The following is a 21,166-nucleotide window of genomic DNA, read 5'->3' as shown; positions in this document are numbered from 1 at the left end:
CTACTGCCTGCAATCTGGAGCAGTTTTGGCCCACTCTTAGCATGGCTTTGTTCGATAACTGCCCTGAGTGTGGGAGGAAAAAGGCTAAGACGGACCCACATGATGTGTGTATCCTCTGCTTGTCGCCCTCACATGTCCCAGCTACATGTGCCATCTGCAAAACCTTTTCTAAGAGGACCCTGAGGGACAGGGAGAAGATTCGCCTTCAGGGACAGGAGCAGCAGAGGACCGGTGGGACTTCGGGGCATGGAGGGTCTCATTCCCCCTCCTCCGCCCATGCTTCAGCCCCTGGAGGGACCTCTGGGCAGAGCAAGGAGCAGAAACGGCACCTACCGGCTGGTAGGTCGCGTTCGACGTCGTCGACGGCGAGAGAGAAGGCACCGGTATGTTCGCCGTCGATCCAGGGCTCTGGGTCGCGGCAGCCTCGGCGTTCGACGTCGAGGGAGGGGCCGGCGAGACCCGGGACCGGGTCGCCGTCGCAGGTGTCACGGTCGACGTCAACAACACATCGACGTCGTGCCGAGCCCCATGGACTTCACTCGCCACCTTCGCCGTCGACCCACGGCTTGACGCTGACGGAGTCGACGCCGAGATCCCGGCGCCCGCCGTCCAGGCGGAGACGATCGCCGTCGAGGCACAGGTCGCCGTCAAGGCACAGGTCGCCGTCGAGGCACAGGTCGCCGTCGAGGCACAGGTCGCCGTCGAGGCACAGGTCGCCGACGTCGAGACACCAGCGGTCGACGTCGAAACATCAGAAGTCGACGTCGAGGCAGAAGTCGACGTCGAGGCAGAAGTCGACACCGCGGCGACGGAGGTCGAGGCGTGGTTCGACGTCGAGGAGGCATGGTTCGACGTCGAGGAGGCATGGTTCGACGTCGAGAGGACGCTCGACTGCGAGACGGCGTTCGACGTCGAGGGCTAAGAGACGCCGGACGAGGTCAACGTACAGTTCGACGTCACAGACATCGGGGAACACGTCCTCAGTGATTACGATCTCCAGTCGGGGATCGGGGACACGCGGACGTTCCCCGTTGGTGGCTTCCACGCGGGACAGGCCCGGCAAGAAGAGGAAAGTGGCCGCAAGCCCGGACAGTTCTGGTGGGGGCTCGCCTGCTAGGAGTGATGGGGCTTCGGAACATCTGTCCCCGCTGCGTACCCAGCAGCCGCCTCTGCCTCCTGTGCCCGACCTTCCACCGGCGCCTCCACCGGTGCCTGCCCTTCCTCCTCCTCCTCCTCCTCCTCTCCCTCTGCCTCTGCCCGTGCCTCAGCTGCCTACGTCGCCGCCACAGCCACCGCCTCCGCCCCCGAGGGTTCCTCACAGGCAATCTCGCTCTCGCCCTCGCAGGCGATCACGGAGTAGGCGCAGATCGTCCACTCGCTCTGGACATGGACGACGGAGGTATCGGTCTCGTTCCAGAGGCTCGAGGGGCACGTACTCTTCTGGGGCTGGCCGGTTTTCGCCCTCGCTGTCGGAGACGCCTCCTACCCGCGTCTCGCCGGTGGATGACATTGCCACGTTCCAGGAGGTGCTGATGAGAGGGGCTGCGAAGTTGGGGATATCAGTCACTACCCCTATTCCCACTACTTCTGTGATCTTTGAGACTTTGCATAAGGCTCATCTGTCGCGCCCCCTCCTCCCGTTGGTTCCGGGGTTGGAGGAACCTGCAATGGAGGTGTTCTTGACGCCGGCCGTGGTGAAACCGGCGCCCTCGAGACTGCTAAAAAAGTACAGGGCTCCTGACTCGGACCCGGCGTTCCTCAGAGTGGATCCTCCACCGGATTCTGTTATCGTGGCGGCGGCTCGTAAGCAACACTCTACGACGCCTTCATCCACGGTTCCTCCGGATAAGGAGAGTCGCAAGATGGACTCCTTGGGGAGGAGGATGTGCTCCACGTCGGCCACTACGATGAAGGCCGCTAGCGCCTCCGCTCTGTTGGGGCGCTATGACAGGTCTCTTTGGGACTCCCTGCAACAGTTCGCTGCCTCCCTGCCTAGAGACAAGAGGGAGGACTTTCAGGAGGTGCTGAACGAGGGCATGATGGTCTCTAATCAGATCATCAGTGCGGCGGGGGATGTGTCGCTGCTGGCGGCCCATGGGTACTGCCACGGCATACACATGAGGAGGCATTCCTGGCTGCGGCTGACCCCGCTCAAGCCTGAAGCGCAGCAGAAGATCGCCAATTTACCATTCTCTGGCACGACGCTGTTCGGGTCACATGCGGATGACGAGATGGCCCGCATGAAGGCTGAGGCAGAAACTCTGAAGGCGGTGGGGCTGGAGAGGCCCAAGGAGCAGAGGAGGTCCTTCCGATCCTCGGGCAGGCCCTACGCCAAGCAGAGAGGCCAAGGACGTCAGTCGGGCCACCAACAACAGCCCCAGCAACAGCAGCAGTACCCGAGGCAGTCCTTTCAGAAGCGCCAGAGGGGCAGAGGCCAGCATCAGTCCTCGGCGGGGAATAAAGGCCCGGCCGGGTCGAAGCCCTGAAAAGTTACTTCCCCCTCATCCGTTACCCGCTCCGGTGGGGGGAAGTATTCAACACTACCTGGCAGAGTGGAGGACAATAACGCAGGCCAAGTGGGTGCTGAATATTGTTTGCAATGGGTACTGTCTTCGTTTCACCAGCCCGCCCCCACAGATTCCACCAGTGCGCTCCTCCTACATGGTAAGGGAGCTCCAGCGGGAGGCAGACATTCTGTTAAAAAAGAGGGCGATAGAAGCGGTTCCTTTGCAGCAAAAAGGAAGAGGTCTCTACTCACGGTTCTTTCTCGTAAGAAAAAAGGACAAGAACGAGTTCAGGCCTATTCTAGATCTGCGTCAAGCCAACAAGTGGATCCGCAGAGAAAAGTTCCGTATGTTGTCCCTGCATCAGATTTACCCTCAGTTGCATCGAGGGGACTGGCTGTGCGCCATAGATCTGCAGGACGCTTACTTTCATGTGCCGATCGCACCAAAGCATCGCAAGTTCCTGAGGTTTCTGGTAGGCAACAACCATTACCAGTATTCAGTACTCCCGTTTGGCCTGAAGTCTGCACCACGGACGTTCTCCAAGTGCATGGCGGTGGTCGCGGCACACCTGCGGAAGACCAAGGTGTTTGTGTATCCTTACCTGGACGATTGGTTGATCAAAGCGTCCACTTACCAGGAAGCCCAGTGCCATTTCAACAGGACAGCTGCCTTGCTGCATCGCCTGGGCCTGCACATCAACATGTCGAAGTCAGTGCCGATCCCTGTGCAGTGTCTCCAGTACTTGGGGGCCTCAGTCAATACCTTGACCGCAAGCGTGTGTCCTTCGGAGGAGAGACGCTTATCGATCCGTGGGAAGGCGCAGCATCTCATCTCAGCCCGCTCTCCTACGGTGAGGACGGTGTCTTCCTTACTGGGGTCGATGGCTTCTTGCATCTTTCTCACCCCCAATGCACGTCTGCATATGAGGCCCCTACAGGAATGTCTGGAGGATCAATGGGACCAGAGGCGGGGGCGTTGGGAGGACAAGATCCAGCTGTCTCAACACGCTCGGCAGTCTCTGACATGGTGGTGTGCCCCAGAGAATGTCTGCAAGGGGACTCCTTTTCACAAGGATATTCCGGTCCAGACCATAGTGACCGATGCATCTCTCCATATCAACTTTTTGGAACTCCGAGCGGTACACTTGGCCTTGAAGGCGTTCCATCCCTCCTTCAGGACGAACTCCCTGCTGGTTCAGACGGACAATACTACGACCATGTATTACCTCAACAAGCAGGGGGGCTCACGTTCACGCACCCTGTCTCGGGAGGCACAGGCGATCTGGAACTGGCTGGTGGCCAGGAACCTGACGATCACGGCGACCCATCTGCCGGGAGTGCAGAATGCCCAAGCAGACGCGCTCAGCAGGCTCGTTCAAGAGAACCACGAGTGGGTGCTAAACGACGACGTGCTAAGAGACGTCTTCGCAGAGTGGGGCACTCCGGATATAGATCTGTTCGCTACGGCAGAAAACAGCAAATGCCGCGACTTCGCGTCCAGGTACTACCAACCAGGGACGCTGGGGAATGCCCTATGGATCAGCTGGTCCAACAGCTTTCTCTACGCCTTTCCACCCATTCCCCTGATTCCGGCGGTGCTGATCAAGCTGTCGCAATCCAGAGCCAGAATGATCCTGATTGCTCCGGAGTGGCCGAGGCAATGGTGGTTCACCGACCTTCTTCACCGGTCTGTTCAGCCACACCGACGTCTGCCGTGTCGGCCGGACCTTCTCACGAAGTTCGGAGGACAGATGGTTCACCCCAATCTCTCGTCCTTGAGTTTGGCAGCATGGCTCCTGAGCTAGTACAGTATGGACACTTGAACCTGCCTCAGGACTGTATGGAGATCTTGAAAGAGGCTAAGAGACCGTCTACGAGGACTTCCTACGCCTATAAGTGGAAGAGATTCTGCTTATGGTGCAAGGCAAAGGACTTTGACCCTACATCCTGTAAAGAAGATGTTATTTTGCCTTATCTGCTGCAGTTAGCTCAGTCTGGGCTTAATTTTCAGTCTATTAAGGTTCATCTCGCAGCTCTGACTGCGTATAGGAAGGGCCCTTCTCAAACCTCATTTTTTTCAAATCCCTGTGATTAAGGATTTTTTGGAGGGTTTGCGTAAGGTGTTTCCCCCTGTTAGAAGACCTTCTCCACCATGGGAATTGAATGTGGTGTTATCTAGATTGATGAGGGAGCCTTTTGAGCCTATCCATAAGGCTTCGTTGCAGCATTTGTCTTGGAAGGCTGCTTTCCTTGTGGCCATTACATCGGCCAGGAGGGTGAGTGAGATTCAGGCTCTGTGTTGTCAAGAGCCGTATACTGTTTTCCATGCTTCTAAAGTAGTGATGCGTACCCATCCTAAATTTTTGCCTAAGGTAATCTCAGATTTCCATGTGAATCAGATGATCACTTTGCCTACGTTTTTTCAGCATCCTTCCTCTCCGGCGGAGAGGTCTCTGCATTCACTTGATGTACGTAGGGTGTTGAAATTCTACCTGGATAAGACAAAAGATATCCGCAGGTCGGATCAACTGTTTGTTAATTATGGTTCGGTAAGAACTGGTTTAGCTACCTCAAAGCAGTCCATTTCCAGATGGATTGTTTCCTGTATCCAGCTTTGTTACCAAAAAGCTAATAAAACATTGGGGGGTAAGCCTACGGCACATTCGACTAGAGGCAAGGCGGCTACTACCGCTTTGCTTAGGAATGTTCCCATTGCGGACATTTGTAAGGCTGCCACCTGGAAGTCAGTCCATACGTTTACAAAGCATTACTGCCTGGATTCTGATGCTAGGGCAGATGCGCAGGTTGGACAGGCTTCGCTGAGGAATTTGTTTGCACAGTGATTTGTTGGTGGTTGGACTTACTCCACTGCTTCTTGTTGGTTGGGATGGGCTTGCCATTCTATTCATAGATTATGACTATACACAGAGATCCCCTACTACAGAAGGAGTAGTTTCTTACCTGTAACTCCAGTTCTGTAGTAGGGGTATCTCTGTTATAGTCATAAGCGACCCTCCCTCCTCCCCGGTGGAGTAACCTGACAGTATCAGGCCTGTTGTTATACACCTTCAAAAAGAACTGAAAGTAACTTGTGTTGGCTGTGCATCCTGGGATACCGGGGGTCTCTGGAGAGTTTCTTAAAGGCACGGTATCCCTTTAGCAGACACATAATGACAGCCTATAGGGCTTGTCTGTCCACCCCTTCCTCTCTATTGTTTAAAGGGATTTTGGTGAAGGGAGTGTGGGATAATAAAGGAACATGTCAAATGTGAATAAAAATGACATTTCAACTTTATTTTGGCTGTTGTGTTCACTTCAGAGGAAGTGCTGGCCAGTGCAGCCTTGTTGTGATTAGGCTGTATTATTTTGTCTGTCTCTTAAGTGTCTTTGCAGGTTTGCAAATGCGGGACAGCTTAAGAGATATTTTGATTGCTCCGGGGTCCCCGCACATGGGCGGGGATTATTCATAGATTATGACTATAACAGAGATACCCCTACTACAGAACTGGAGTTACAGGTAAGAAACTACTCCTTACACACCTAACGCTCACCAAGAGCCCTTTTTACGCAGGCATGTTGCAGAAGGCCTGGCCTCCCCAGAATCTGCCTCAGTGGTGGGTGGGGACCTGAACCTGGTCATGGACAACGATTGTGACCGATCAGGTCAGCGCTACACACAGGTGGGTGCCCTATCTCCAGAAGGTAAACAATGGTTGGCCGATAGCGGCCTTCACGATGTTTGGCACTTTAAGCACGGAACGCACTGTCTCTGTCCTCTCCAATTAGGTTTTACTCTATCAAACGCCACGCTGAGGATCCAAACTTGCATACTAGGCTAGCCCCAGAGCATTTAAGGAAAGCCTACATTCTGATGACCCAGCCACCAGTCATCTGCCAAAAAGCAGAGGCAACAACATCAAGAGAAGGTTTAATGTCACGCTTGGACTAAGTTCTCTTCTCCGCCAAAACTACCTGGTTTTCCTGCCGCTCATTTTAATTTTACATTTTTTTTCACGGAGTTTTATATAGCGTAAACTTGACCCGAAGGTATCGGGTATCAGAGCGCTTTACATAGCACCAGTTGCGTTACATGAGGACACATTCATTTTTTGTAGGCACGGGGAGATTAAGTGATTTGCCCAGAATCACAGGATGATCAGCATCATTGCAGAGACATGAGCGATTGAGGCTGCCTTTACCCCTCATAATGGGTAAGACAGAATGCACAGTAGGTAACTCGACTGTAAAGGTCATCGTAACCACCTTTTTACCTATACGGGCAACCTTGAGGCATTCCTCGTCTAGGGGAACAGAAGAGATCAGATGGGTTTTACTTGGCACATTTGTGCATCAGCCACTACAAAACATAAAGTAATGTAATTTAAGTACATTTACCCTCTCAATGTTCTCGCGTTCCTCTTCTAGAGCAGATAGAACACATTCCCCTTCTGTACGGTTGAGCTTCGAGGGTCCAGACTCTGAAGTGCCTTTTTGCAATAATACCAGAGGAAAGTGTGCAAGGCAGGACGGACCTCAGAAGTGCACAAATGTCTATTTCTTCATGCTCCATCAAAAGACTGTCAAGAATCGCAGACTCCTTCAAGCACCGGTCAAAAGTAATCTTTCAGTTCTGGGGCATCATGCACCTATTCTTTGAAGTGGTATTTTTCATCAGAATAGGTGGGCGTGTGTATCGAAGCGAATCCCATCCTCTTCTGCCGTAGAAAACGGTTTTAATCCACGCCTGCAGCAGGTTTGACTGAGACGCTCTTTTGTCCTGCTGATGTATAACTAACTGTTACACTTTGCAATCTTTAAATACTGCAAGCTCGGCTGGTAATTTACTTTTGACTAGCCCTATGTAAACGAGTGTGTGCAATATTTCCTTATTTCATCCTTTAGTTTTTTTTCTTTTTTCCTTTTAATTTGTTCCTTTTTCCCTTTTCTAATCCTGGAGTCTCTGTTTTTATTTTTCTTCTTTCCTTTTCCTGCCTACCGACAGGTTGACCTAGAGACTGACACGGGTATCATTGTCAGGTGGATGTCAAGGGCTTATGCTCCCAGGCAAGTGCTTTGACACCATGGTTAAGCAGGACCTCAATGAGGTAGTCTATCAGCATCAAGGGAACAGTACTCAATGAAGGCACCAAAGTTTGCAGGTCAGAGTCATAGGTGTAGAGGACACCGACTGTGCTTCAGTGTCAAAGGGGAAAGACGTACGGTGGTCCAGGGAGAACAAGAATGTTTAACCACAATACCTACTGTGGTCCTCATTACAAGTGCAAATGTAATTCGGAATTACAAGTTGTGTGGAAAAACATCTTTCCTATCCTCCATGCAGATTTTACCAAGAATAAAGTCTGGAAAGCAGGTAAAACATGCTGGAATCAGTAGGCCAACCCAGATTCCTGCAGTTATTTTCCATCCAGAAAATGAGCTGCGACTCCGCACCTCTGAATTAAATTACTCCGGGGGTATCGGCAATTCCCGTCTTGGTGTAGTTTAACCTCATAGCTCTAAAAAAGGCTTCTTTTCTTGGTTCATCTAGGTTCGTAAAACAAAGGTTCTGTTGTCCAGGTTTAGAGTCTGAGTAAACTTCAGACACAAAACCCTACAGTAAGGCCAGCACACAGAGTTCAATAAAGAAAGAGCTCTGATGAAGGCTCTTCAATTCTAATGAGTGAGAACAGAGGAATGCGACTGAAAATGAGCCTTAATGAACGCAGAAAATATTCTCATTGTGGGACTTAAAAAACATAAAAGTTATTTTTTTTGTATTTTTCCAATTCCAACGTGAAGAATATTCACATAAGCAAGTTCATCTATATCAGATCCCATATTGGAGAAAGTATGTGACCATGAATGTGAATAGCAATCCACATGGAGTTACATAAAATGTATGGATGGATGGATGTTTTTGCATTTCTGAGGTAACCCAGCTGTCCAGCAATGGAGCGCTGTACAGGAGAGCCCCAGTGAGGATACAGAGGGCAGATGGAAAGAGGGAGAAGGAAGAGCTGGTGTAAGGGGTGAGACGTCAGCATCTTAGGCGGTGCTCCTTGAAGATGTGAGTATTCAGCTCTTCCTGCTGAATTGTAGGAGGCCTCGCACTTGGATGTTGTTTCAAATCTGAGGCCTGTTCTCACACTGGAGGGGGTCCCGCTGGATTGTTGTACAGGGCTATTGCTAGGTTCAGATGACTGTTCTTCCAGCACTCAACCACAGGTGGAACTACTGGGGACTGTATACAAGAGGGCAAGGAGACCCTCAGACATCACATTCACACAAACCACAACCAGAAGAGTAATACCCCAGACAGTGGATTTTGGGTCGAACCATGTGATCTGCAGAATGGGGGCGCAGTAAACCCAATCAAACTAAAGTACTATGCAACTTTACGCAAACTCCATTATATATGTGTGCACACACATATACATATACAAATGGAGATATATATATATAAATATACACACACACACACATATATATCGAAAGATAAAGATACAGTAATTAAATTGTAACCTTGACCTTTGCTTAGATGACGTACGTACCTGCTTCTTGAAATAACCGATGGCATACTCATCTGCGTAGGTTAGGAAATTGAGAATATTGTGTTTTATGTGGTACTCCTTCAGGTGATTCATGAGGTGAGTTCCATAGCCCTGGCAAAGACAAATTTCACAACAATTAGCCACAGCATGAAAACAGGGCTTGGCCTACTGTCTAGTCTAAGTTTGAGATGACCCAGACAGAATTTATGTTTTTTTCAATACGAGGTTATTGTTGGAGAATGGGATAGATAAGAAAAAGGTCTTTGGAATTTACTGACAAGTGAACAAGTAGTGCTCATGGTATGAGAGGTCAATATGAACCTTGCAAACAGTAACACATCTGGACAGCAAGCAGATGCCTCAGAGCATTCACAAGAGGTTTTTCCATCTATGGCATTGATTCAGGGCAAACAATGACTTTAATAAGTAAATACATTCAGTCATCCCAGCCTCTTTCCCAGGAGCATGGGGCCACCCACTGCATGCATAACACCTCTACAACTCAGTAACAACTAGAATATACTTGTGGTAAGTTTAAAATGAGAGGCCAATGTCTAGGCTTCAGGTTAAGTGACAGAGCCCTGGAGACCTACTTATGCTCCTACTGACCGGGATATTGTTGAGCTCTACGTATCAACAAATCGCATGTATGCAAGCGAAAAAGGATATATCGTCAACCTCAGATTACAATGTACTCTCCTAGAATCCGACAAGTAAAATCTAAGTGAAACACCCAGTTTTTTTGTATAGCTTTCAATAGTGGTGTACCTTCGTACTGAGGGGCTGAACTATCAACATTTAACATTTCTTTGGATTAGAAAGTGGACCTTTTATGGCTTTCTCTCACCTCCCCCGGGAGACCTTCCTACATTGTTAGTTTGATACAACTTGAACAGGTGGGAGAGACCCTTCTCCTGGTACATTTCCTCCCTACCACAACCACCTTGGCCTCTTTACCCTGCCTCCACCCCACACTACGACACTTCTTACTCCACTTCCACTAATAGACACCACTAGTCAATAAATTGCTCTTGCCACCAACTCAGTAAAATACTCCCTTGTCTGTGTTCTAGATTACTCCAGTGTCTCCACCTCTTCATACCATCATCCATCCACACTCTGCGCTTTCTCCTGCTCTACCTCCACAATTGTTTAATCGCTCCTCACTCTGCCGCAGCCACTGGGGACAGACAGACATCACCAATCCTTTCATAACACCATCTCTCCTGCTTTCCCTCTCTATCTACAGTGCTTTACAGCATCCCAGCACAACCAGATAGGATGCTATTTCCCCCACAGTACCTTTAATTCAATTCACCACAGATTCACCTCTAAACCACATCTGTAAATCCCTCATCTATCAAATATCCACCAACACACACCTTCTACATACCAAGTCTGATACCTTCCTCTATGCCATTCTCTAATAATTGCTCCACCTCAATTGCTTCCACCAGTCCAGCACCACATCAGCACATGTTTTCTGCTAGACCGCACTATTCTCACCCAGTGGGAGCAGGGAAACTCCCGCTGAGTGGGGAGGGAACAGGTTTGCTTCACAGCAGCACAAAAAAAGCTGTTCCCGCCCAGGAGCAAAGTTGAAATGTCGGCACCCACCAGCATCAAGAAGTGTGAGCCTCCCCTCGCGGCCCCTATGGCAGCGTGGAAGTAGGCTCCACGTGATGCCCACACAAAAAAAAAAAAGAAGGTTGGGCATCGCAAAAGTTGGCTCCATGTCTTGCCCATAAAATTATAAAACCACTGCAGCGCAGGAGTGGACTCCCCGCGCTGCCTATTGACTTTTTAAAAGCAGCAGTGCAGGAGTGAGCTCCTCGTGCTGCCTATAAAATCATTTTTTAAACAAGGGAGCACAAGACTGGAAGGCGTTGGTGAATATGAAATGAGCACTGCTTCTGCCGGGGAAGCTCCCGGCAAAGTCCTGGGAGCGCTTTACTTTTTTAAAGTTATTTTTGGCTCTTGATGGTTCCCCAAAATGTGGCTTGGGCACCGCCAATCATTTTTTTCATGTTGTGGGGAGCTGAAGGAAGTGCAGCAGCCCCCCCAGCAACAGTAACAAAAAGATACAGTTAAGTCCACTGGGTCACTAAATCTATAACCCCTGGAAAGCTACATGTCTTTTTTAAAGCACTCCTTGCTGGACTCTATGCTCTTCAGCTGCAGTACAGAGAGAGCCCGCTTGTGGTTGGTTTTATAGCTGCATTTTGTAGCTTGAAAAATTGTTTTAAAAAAGACTGAAAAAACGTTTATTTATTTAAATAAGGCTTTATTAATGTTTTATGACAATCACTTTTAATATATATTACACTGTGTGAATTAATTAAACATACATTTGGTTATATTTTGGTGATTGTTTTGTCAAAGGCAATAGGTGTGCATAATGTATGTTGATGTGCTGACCTCTTGATAATAGGCCCACTTTTTATATTTTGGAGTTCTGACCCATTGACAAATTCAGAAGGTCTTCCTTACTTAAAATGACCCCATTTATATTGTATCATCACATAATTGTAACATCACATGGTCAGCCGTGCATACCTGCAGGGGTTTTAGTGACAGGCCCAGCGCCAAACGCCCCCCCTACCACCACCCCCAACCAAAGGCCAGGCCCTGCAGCCAACGTCGGGTTAGCTTTACGCATGGTCATACAATATTGCTTTCCGTTATTAAAAAAACTAGAAATTCACTGAAAACAACCAGGTTGAAGGCATGTTATAGTTAGGAATTGTAATTATATCTTACTTTACATTATAAAAAACCTTAGAAATTCACAGAAAAAAACAAATGTGAAAAGAACGTTATAGCGAAGTTAAAATGTCAGTTAAAACATATCCTTTTAAACCAACAAAAACACTGAAAATCACCAGTTATAGTTATTATTAGTAACTATTAACTTGTGCCGTAAAGTAACTATAACTTACGCCTGGGCCGGCTCCAATGTGAAGTTTGGACCTAATGTTGCATAGAATATCAGCTTTTTTTCTTCTTTAACATCTCTTCTTGGACTCTGAGGAACCCACGTTTGCTATTACAAAAGGTATTTAGAATATCCCAAAGTGCCCAAATAGAGGAGATAAAACTAAGGAAACAGTTTTTGTGACTCTCAAAAAATGCCTGTGAAAACGAGAAAATTTAAAAGGGCAGTATCCAAGAAGGAATGGTGACAACAAGTTGCAGACCTGCCGAATATAGGTGCTAGATCCCGTTTCGTGCTGAACTTAGGATTGTGATATATGGCAGCACATTGATTTTTGGAAAGATGGAAGCAGTGGAGACATTCGTAGATGGTCCAGCACAGGTTCGGGGAAGAGGCAAAATCTTGTGGGTGTTAATTATGGTTCTAGATTGTTTGCCTATGTTCTGTTGAAGTTTGTGGTATCCCTTTGGTTCTTATGATTCCTCCAGCCTTCTGATACCGGACTGTGGATTCCTCTATCACTTATGATGTAATTGTACAAATACTCACTCTACTGGAGAGACCATTTTTCCCCTTCCATTCGCAATCTTTTCTCCTACTTGCTTATTTTATGAATCCATGGCTCAATAGGAGGAGGCATCCATGACCCAAGACCACCTCTTCTTCCTTCCCCCTTCCCAACTGAGTTGCCTCCTTTCTCCAACCACCTACTCCATCACTGGCCTAGTTATTATTTCACTGAACCCTCAAAAAGTCCAGGAGAGACCCAACTCTAGCACTTGTACTTTACTGCGCTGTACTCTTTTGAGGATGGAGATCCTAGGATGTTTAAGGCGCTAAGACTATCACCTCCTGCCTCTGTAAGTGCATGAGGTCCATTCATCTAGAAAATGATGCAGAGTCATACAAAATAGCAGAGGTGACCACTTTGTGCACTCCTTATTTTTGAGAATGATAAGTCAAGCTTCCTATGTAAGATGGTGCTAATGAGCAGCTGTGTTTGTGACTGGCTTCATAATGAAGATTAAGTTAAAAAGAAAGAGAGCGAACACCCTGCCCATCAAGCACCAACATCTAAGAAACACACACTGACATTTTGCAAGCACACATTTTGCTAAGTCCCATTCTGTAGAAGAGAATGGAGGTATTTGCAAACTGCTGAATGACATGCTACAAACTGAACTTGTCAAACTTCATCAACACCACCATTAAGTGGCAAATCCAATCTTATAATTGATGCTGAATATGTATCCTATTTGAAAGGTGAACCAGGGAAAACAGCATGTTAAAAGGAAGGAGCAGGAAGGCCTTGCAGGTCATACCTTTACTTGTTCATTGGAGGTCACAGCACAAAACACAATTTCGGTAAACCCCTGAGGTAAGAACATTCGGAAACAGATCCCGCCAATCACACGTCCATCTTTTATCAGAGCAAGTGTCTTGTGCTTCCTGAAGAGAGATAGAGAAAGACATCTTTTAACAGGCCTCTACTGGAGTGATCAATGATCAGAGCTCAGTTTTATTTTGCTACAAAGACATAGCCCACTTAGCAAAGAAAAATTGAGAGCTCCATAAACCAATATTTAAGATAGTTAACTTTTACTAAACCAGTCACTGTCTCTCCCAGACAATTTCACAATCGGGCTGACACCTTGCTCAAAGCACAAGTTTCTTACCTCCGGTAACGATATATCTGTAAGAAACATTAGTAGGGATAAGATTCCTTACCTTAGAATTACCCCCAGGCGTCAGACTGGATCCGGAAAGTTTTCATCAGCAGTAACCCTGCGCGTCGGTAGGCGTCGACATGCGGCTCTGCGTGCGTCATTGGCGCCGAGATGACGTCGCTGGAGCTACTTAGACGCGGCCACACGCGCTGACGTCAGTTCTGTACACGACTTTCCGTGCAAGGAACGCAGAGCCATGCAAGAAACTGACCACTGGTGCCATGAAACTAGGGCCCAGAAAGGGATGACCTTAACCCTAGAAATCAGTTTGCAGAACGGGGATTATGGGTGGGGCGGTAAGGAATCTATCACTACTAATGTTTCTTACATATATGTCGTTACCGAAGGCAAGTAACTTCTGCATCTGAAAGAAACATGTAGTGATCGATTCCTTACCTTAGAATAGATATCCCAGCAATACCAACGCCGGTGGTGGGTCTGCGAACCAAGATCACACCAGAAAGTCCTGGAGAACAGAACGGCCAAAGAAGCCGTCTCTCCGGACTTGGCTGTCCAGGCAGTAAAGCTTGGTAAACGTGTGCAGCGAGGTCCACGTAGCTGCCTGACAGATGTCATGCAAGGGAACTCCCCGTCCCAAAGCAGTAGTGGCTGCCTTCGCCCTGGTAGAATGGGCGCGCAGCCCCACCGGAGGCTCCTTTTTAGCCAAAGAATAACAAGCCTTGATGCACAGAACGACCCACCGAGAGATGGTCCGCTTGTGCACAGCCCGACCTTTCTTGGCGCCACTGTAGCCAACAAAGAGCTGGTCATCCACCCGGAACGGTCGTGTGTGGTTCAGATAGAATGAGAGCGCACGTTTTGGGTCCAGACAGTGCAGCCTCTCTTCCTCTTTAGAGGGATGCTGAGGCGGAAAGAAGGTGGGTAAAGTGATGGTCTGCCCGATATGAAAGGCAGTGACAACCTTCGACAGAAAAGATGGACGAGTTCTTAGAACCACTTTGTCCGGATGGACAGAAAGAAAAGGAGGTTTAGAAGAAAGCCAAGAGCTCACTCATTCTTCTGGCAGAGGGAATAGCCACCAGGAAAGCGGTCTTTAAAGTGAGAAGACGAAGAGGACAGTTGTGAAGTGGCTCAAAGGAAGCACACATCAGATATGTCAGAACCAGATTCAAGTCCCTCTGAGGCATTATGAACGGAACAGGAGGGAAAAGATGAATAATGCCTTTCAAGAATCTATTTACAACCGGGGACTTGAAAAGAGAAGGTTGATCAGGAAGCTTTAAAAAGGCTGAAATGACCGAAAGATAGCCCTTGATAGTGCCCAGAGCAGAGCCCTGCTGGGCCGAAGAAAGGAGGAATAGAAGGACCTCTGAAAGAGGAGCAGAAAGGGGATCCACAGCCTTTGCTGTGCACTATGCCACAAACTTATTCCACCTGCAGGCGTATACCGCCTTAGTGGAGGGACGCCTGGCTGCCAAGATTACACAAACTACTCGAGGCAGGTCAAAAGACGTCAACAGCCGCCACTCAATCTTCACGCAAGGAGGTGGAGGCTGGACAGGTTCGGATGGAGGACTGTCCCCTGGTGCTGTGACAGAAGATCCTCCCGGATCGGGGGATTGATAGCCATGCTGAGTAGCTTGGGATACCATACTCTTCGAGCCCAGTCCGGAGCCACAAGAATGACTTGGGCCCAGTCGTGCTTGATCTTCTTCAGCACTCTGGGTAGAAGTAGGAATAGGCGGAAAGGTGTATAGTAGCCCGCAATTCCACTCGTGACGAAATGCGTCGCCTAGCGAGTGCCGCCTTGGAAATTCCAACGCGCAGAACTGATGACATTGCGCGTTCTCTTCGGTGGCAAATAGATCTAACCAAGACTCTCCCCACTGCTGAAAGAGACCTTGCGCCACCTCCGAGTTCAGACACCTTTCGTGATCCATCATGCACCGGCGGCTGAGTGTGCCCGCCCTGGCGTTCTGAGAACCTGCCAGGTGTTGAACCACAAGAGAAATACCCTGGTGTTCCAGCCACGTCCAGAGGCGCAGAGCCTCCTGACATAGGGTCCACAACCCCACCCCGCCCTGCTTGTTGCAGTACCACATGGCGGTGGTGTTGTCTGTGAACACCTGACCTACTCTCCCCTTGACAGAGGGAAGGAATGCCTTCAGTGCAAGTCAGATCGCCCGAAGCTCCAGAAGGTTGATATGGAGCTGGGACTTCGCCGGAGACCCGAGTCCTCTGATCTCCGCCTCTCCCAGGTGGCCGCCCCATCTCAGAAGGGACGGGTTCATCACAACTGTGTGTTCCGGTTGGGGAAGGGAGAGGGATCTGCCACTGACCCAATTGCCATTAGTGAACCACCACTGCAATTGTCGTGCAGTGCCCTCCGAGATCTGGATGTGATCAGACAGGTTGCCCTGATGCTGTGCTCACTGGAACTTCAGGTCCCACTGCAGAGCCCGCATATGCCATCTGGCATGATCCACTAACACGATGCAGGAGGCCATCAGGCCCAGTAGCCGGAGGGTCATCCTGACCGAAACCCGGGATAGAGGCTGAAAGATCGAAATCATCGCCTGAATATCCCGGACTCGCTGCTCGGGAGGATAAACCCAAAACTGCGCAGAGTCCAGAACAGCTCCGATGAAGAGGAGCTTCTGAGAGGGAATCGGGTGCGACTTCGGCACGTTGATGGAGAACCCCAGCAAATGCAGGAGGTCGGCCGTAGTCTGGAGATGGGAGACGACTGCCTGGGGCGAGCCTGCCTTCAACAACCAGTCATCGAGATAGGGGAAGACTGGAACCCTTGATCTGCGTAGATGAGCTGCGACCACCGTAATCCCTTTTGTGAACACCTGAGGGGCGCTGGTAAGGCCAAAGGGGAGCATGGTGAACTGAAAGTGCTCGTGGCCTACCGTGAACCGCAGGCAACGCCGGTGGGCCGGCAGGACGGGGATGTGAAAGTAAGCATCCTGCAAGTCCAACGTTACCATCCAGTCTTGCGGGTCTAGGGCTGAGACAAGACCTGAGCAAGAGTGAGCATCTTGAAGTTCTCCTTCCAGAGGAAGAGATTGATGTTCTGAAGGTATAAGATAGGACGCAGGCCCTTGTCCTTCTTTGGGACCGAAAAGTAGTGGGAATAACAACCACGACCTACTTCTGCCGCAGGAACACGCTCGATGGCCCCCTTGGCCAAGAGGGCCGTGACTTCCTGTTGAAGAAGTGCAAGATGGTCCCCCGACATGCGGTGGTACTGAGGAGGTATGGCTGGAGGGGGAGTCTCGAAGGGGAGGCAATAGCCCCTTCGGACAGTTTGCAGCACCCACTTGCCCGATGTGATGTTGCGCCAGTGAGGGAGATGATGGCGAATTCTGCCGTCCACTGGCATTTGATGGGCCTGAAAGGTCAGACTAGGAAGGCGATGCTGTGGGGGTGGAGGTGGACTGACCCGTGGACTGACCCGCCCGCTGGCCCCAAGAGCCGCCTCGACGGTTCCAACGACTGCGGCCGCGCTGAGGATGTTGCCGCGCATGCCTGGGGCTCTGGAACAAATGTGTTGGGGCACCCCTTCCATGGCCACGAAAAGAGCGAAAAGCGGAAGGCGGAGGAGGGCGAGTGGCAGACAGGCCCAAGGACTTGGCTGTAGCCCGCGAGTCCTTAAAACGCTCCAACGCACTATCCGCCTTATTGCCAAAAAGGCGAATGCCATCAAAGGGCATGTCCATCAAAGTGTTCTGGACATCCCCTGAGAAGCCAGTTGTCCTCAGGCAGGCGTGGCGCTGAAGCGCCACCGTCGTGGAAATCGCCCTGCCCAGCGAGTCGGTGGTATCAAGCCCACAACGAATAGTGAACTTTGCTGCGTCTCTGCCAGCTGCTATAGATTGGGAGCGTACTGTCTGTGGCTCTTCCGGACAGTTGGGCAGCACCTGCGCAACCGTATCCCACAGAGTGGGAATAACGGCCCAAGAGGCATGAGGTGTTCACCGACCGCAGCCCTAAGCTGGCAGAAGAAAACAGCTTCTTGCCAAGCTGCTCCAGCTTCTTGAATTCCCTATCCGGCGGTGCGGAAGGGAACGCGCTCTGGGAAGCAGAGGCTTGGACAACCAAGCTCTCGGGAGTGGGGTGTTGGGAGAGAAAGAGGGGGTCGCCCGGAGCCGGGCGATGGCGGCGGGCCACATTCCTGTTCACAGGAATGTGTTGGGCCTGGACCAAGTGCCCAAAAGGACATCAGAAAGTGTGTCATTAAAGGGCAGCTAGGGCTCCGAAGAGGTTGCCGCAGGCTGAAGCACTTCTGTCAGGAGGTTAGTCCTGACGGCCACCATAGGGTGTTCGAGGTGGAGGGCCTCGGCTGCCCTACGTACTATCACTGCGTTACTGGCTCCCTCCTCCATAGCCACAGTAGGAGGAGACAGCATGCCAAGGTCAGGTGAGGTGTCAAGACCACTGGCATCCCCCAAATCCTCTACCCAGTCCGGATCATAATCACACAGTTGTGTGAGAGGGTCCTCAGACCCCTCCCAGTCCTCCCCTGCCTCCATTGTCTGCAAAAAATGCTGGAAATAAGGAGGACTGACATAGGGGAAAAAGGGCCCCATCGGCATCTGAATCGGCGCTAACCCGGCACCGTGTCCAGTTCAGGGATGAAACTGGGGCCAATGTCGTCCCGAGGAGCGGGCGACGTCGGAGGTGGTGCCGGTGGGATCGACGTTGGTGGAGGTGTTACAAGGTCAACCGGCATCGACCGGGGTCCAATCCCAGGAGGTCCTGCGGCGCCGGAGCCGCCAGTGATGCCGGGGCCAAAGCCGCCGGCGATTGAAGGACAGGACCACCAGTCGGGCCCGCGGGGCCCGTAGGCGCACTGGCGGGACCAAACGGCCCAAAGAGTCGTGCCATGGCAGCAAGAAACTCTTGCACCTGAGCAGGCGTCGCCGACGGACCCGGAAAGGGTGGGTAGGCCGGTGGCGAGGTCGCAGGCTCCTCCAGAGCCGCCAGGGTGGCACCACCTGCACCCTCAGCCGCGTCGCGCTACGGGCGAGGGGAAGTTGAGGAGCGACGCCGCTTCTTCAACTTCTTTTTGGAATGCTTCGACTTAACTGACCCCGAGTGCGAAGACTTAGATCCAGAGGAACGATGGTGACTGCTCCGCAACCGGTCCTTCGACCTCCAACGGGACCGGGACCTTGAACGGCACGGAGCCGACTACTGGACTTCCAGCAACTGTCCGGAGCACTCCCGCAAAGTCTTCGGCGCCATGGCCTGGCAGCCGGGGAACGACTTGGAGTCGTGGTCGAGCCCCAGCCAGTAGAGACACACGCTGTGTGGGTCCGTCACCGACATCATGCGGTGACAGTCGCCACAGTTCTTAAAGGCGGGCATCCCTACGACACCAGGAGTCGATCGACTCAAAGAAATTGAGACAAAAGGCCTCGAAAAAACTCTGTCAAAAAGTGACCAGGGGTACTTTCTCTTCCCGGATCTGCTCTTGCTGGCGTGGAAAAAGAAAGAACTGACATCAGCGCGTGTGGGCGTGTCTAAGTAGCTCCAGCGACGTCATCTTGGCGCCAATGACGTACGCGGAGCCGCATGACAACGCCTACCGATGCGCAGGGGTACTGCTGAAGAAAACTTTCCGGATCCAGTCCGACGCCTGGGGGTAATTCTAAGGTAAGGAATCTATCACTACGTGTTTCTTTCAGATTAGCTCAATTGCTGGGCAGGTTAACCCACCGTATCACAATGGAAGCATGCAGATGACCAGGGAGGAGTAATTCAGATGAACTGATGAGTGGTTGGAGGCAACTCCTTAGCAAGTAAAATTGAGAGAGAAGGGATTTAGTGAGAATAATAAATGTATGACCTCAATAACCAGTATCCCTTATTTAGGGTATCATGATGTGGCTCGTCAAAGACAACCCCTCCTTTCTGTATCTATCCCAATCAAATGCATCTCCCAAGTGGGTTCCTGGATCAGCAGGATAATCCTACAATGGTTCTGGGTCCCACTGAAGCATCCCACCTAGGTATATATGCATTGGCATAAGGGTACTGTAACATAAGCCAGCGGAATTTGGGTAAAATTGTGTGAGTAGATGGCAGAGGCAGAGACATTTTAAGTGCGTGGGAAAAGTGGGCTTTGGCCCAGGGCCCCTGATACAGCCAGCTCTGTTCTGCAGAGTCTTGCCCTGATGAACTTGAATACTTTTTAAACAGATTTTAAATATCATTTTCATTTAATTTATTTTTAACGTGAGTGATCCGTGACAGTCAGGCAGTTTGCATGAAAAATAAACTGAACATTTTTCTGTAAAGTCCATGAAAAATTGTTTCTTTTGGAACAAAATAGAGCCACACATATGAGAGATGGGAGGGAGTCACAGAGAGTATTTGCAGTAAGATTAGTGAGCTGCCGCTGTGTTACAATATTGAAAACAAACGTCATTATCTCTGAATATTAGATGTAAACATACTTAGAATTTGGAAAAGTGTACCTGTGCACTACCAGTGGCTTGGCCAAACAGGGCATGAAAGATCTAAAATTGTATCAAAAATTGAAAACTGTTCTGAACACAGGCTCCAAAAATAAGTTTGGCCCAGAGCCCCCAAAATCCTTAAGATGCCCCTGGGCAGAGTCCCCGAGTGTTCGAGTGGGCTTCTACAATGATTAGCCTGCCAGATTTGAGCACCATCTCAGCAGCAAATGAAGTCTTGGGATTGACAGCTGCTGTCTCAATCTTGAAGAGTTAAACAGGACAGCAAAGGGATTGAATGTGCTGGGGGAAGATTTCTATCAGAGTCTCAGCAAAGGAGCCTTGACTCTGGTTACTGATTTCAGGGAGACAATGTGACTGTGAATCATCTATGATACTGTCAATTTATACCGGAAATGTAATAAGTTTTCTGTATTCGGTATGGCATGGAGGTAAGGTCCTGCCCAGGAAAACAAAAGACCTCTATAATTGATTGGGACCATGTAACAGACCTTGACTGAAGTGGCCAGTGATTAAAGCTCCATTTTATTTTATTGCAAAGACACGGCAAGGAGGAAATGAAGGCACCCAACATACGAGGCAGCTAACTTGTACTAAACCAGTAAGTAGCCAAAGCACCAGATGCTTCCATCTTCTACTTAGGCTATAAATTACCGTTTCCACCAACATGCTCTAAAACTGAGATAACCTTTCGGGGCTCAAAAGCGAAAAAAGAGCTAAAGAGAGGCCACTGAAGGGGAAATGAAGATTCCACCACTCTTCTACAAAGGGAAGACTCATTACGAGAGTTCCTGCATCTCACAGAAAATCTCTTAATTGTGATGACACCTTCCTCAAGTAACTCAATTGCTGGGCAGGTTAATCCTTTGTATTACAATAGAAGCATGCAGACAGGCTAGTGTGGTGGAATTCGAATGAATGGACACGAGTGGGGTGAACTTCTTTATCAACTAAAATTGACAAAACTAATTAAAAAATGAAAGAATGGAAAGGAAAAC

The 21,166-nt window shown here is 49.9% G+C and overlaps 1 protein-coding gene across 5 annotated transcripts in view; it reads right to left on the bottom strand.

Moving 5' to 3' along the window:
• KAT2B (lysine acetyltransferase 2B) overlaps positions 1-21,166 on the bottom strand; it is a 271,057-nt gene that overhangs the window by 39,400 nt on the left and 210,491 nt on the right. For all 5 annotated transcript variants that reach the window (XM_085630459.1, XM_085630461.1, XM_085630460.1 and 2 more), the window contains 2 exons: positions 13,315-13,441; positions 9,058-9,168 (listed from right to left, as the gene is read on the bottom strand). In XM_085630459.1, coding sequence (XP_085486585.1) covers positions 9,058-9,168; positions 13,315-13,441 — 238 coding nt within the window. The remainder of the gene's footprint in view (positions 1-9,057; positions 9,169-13,314; positions 13,442-21,166) is intronic.

This window comes from Triturus cristatus, chromosome 10 (genome assembly GCF_964204655.1).
Source record: "Triturus cristatus chromosome 10, aTriCri1.1, whole genome shotgun sequence".
Taxonomy (NCBI): domain Eukaryota; kingdom Metazoa; phylum Chordata; class Amphibia; order Caudata; family Salamandridae; genus Triturus; species Triturus cristatus.
This window is presented reverse-complemented; position numbering and strand designations above follow the sequence as displayed.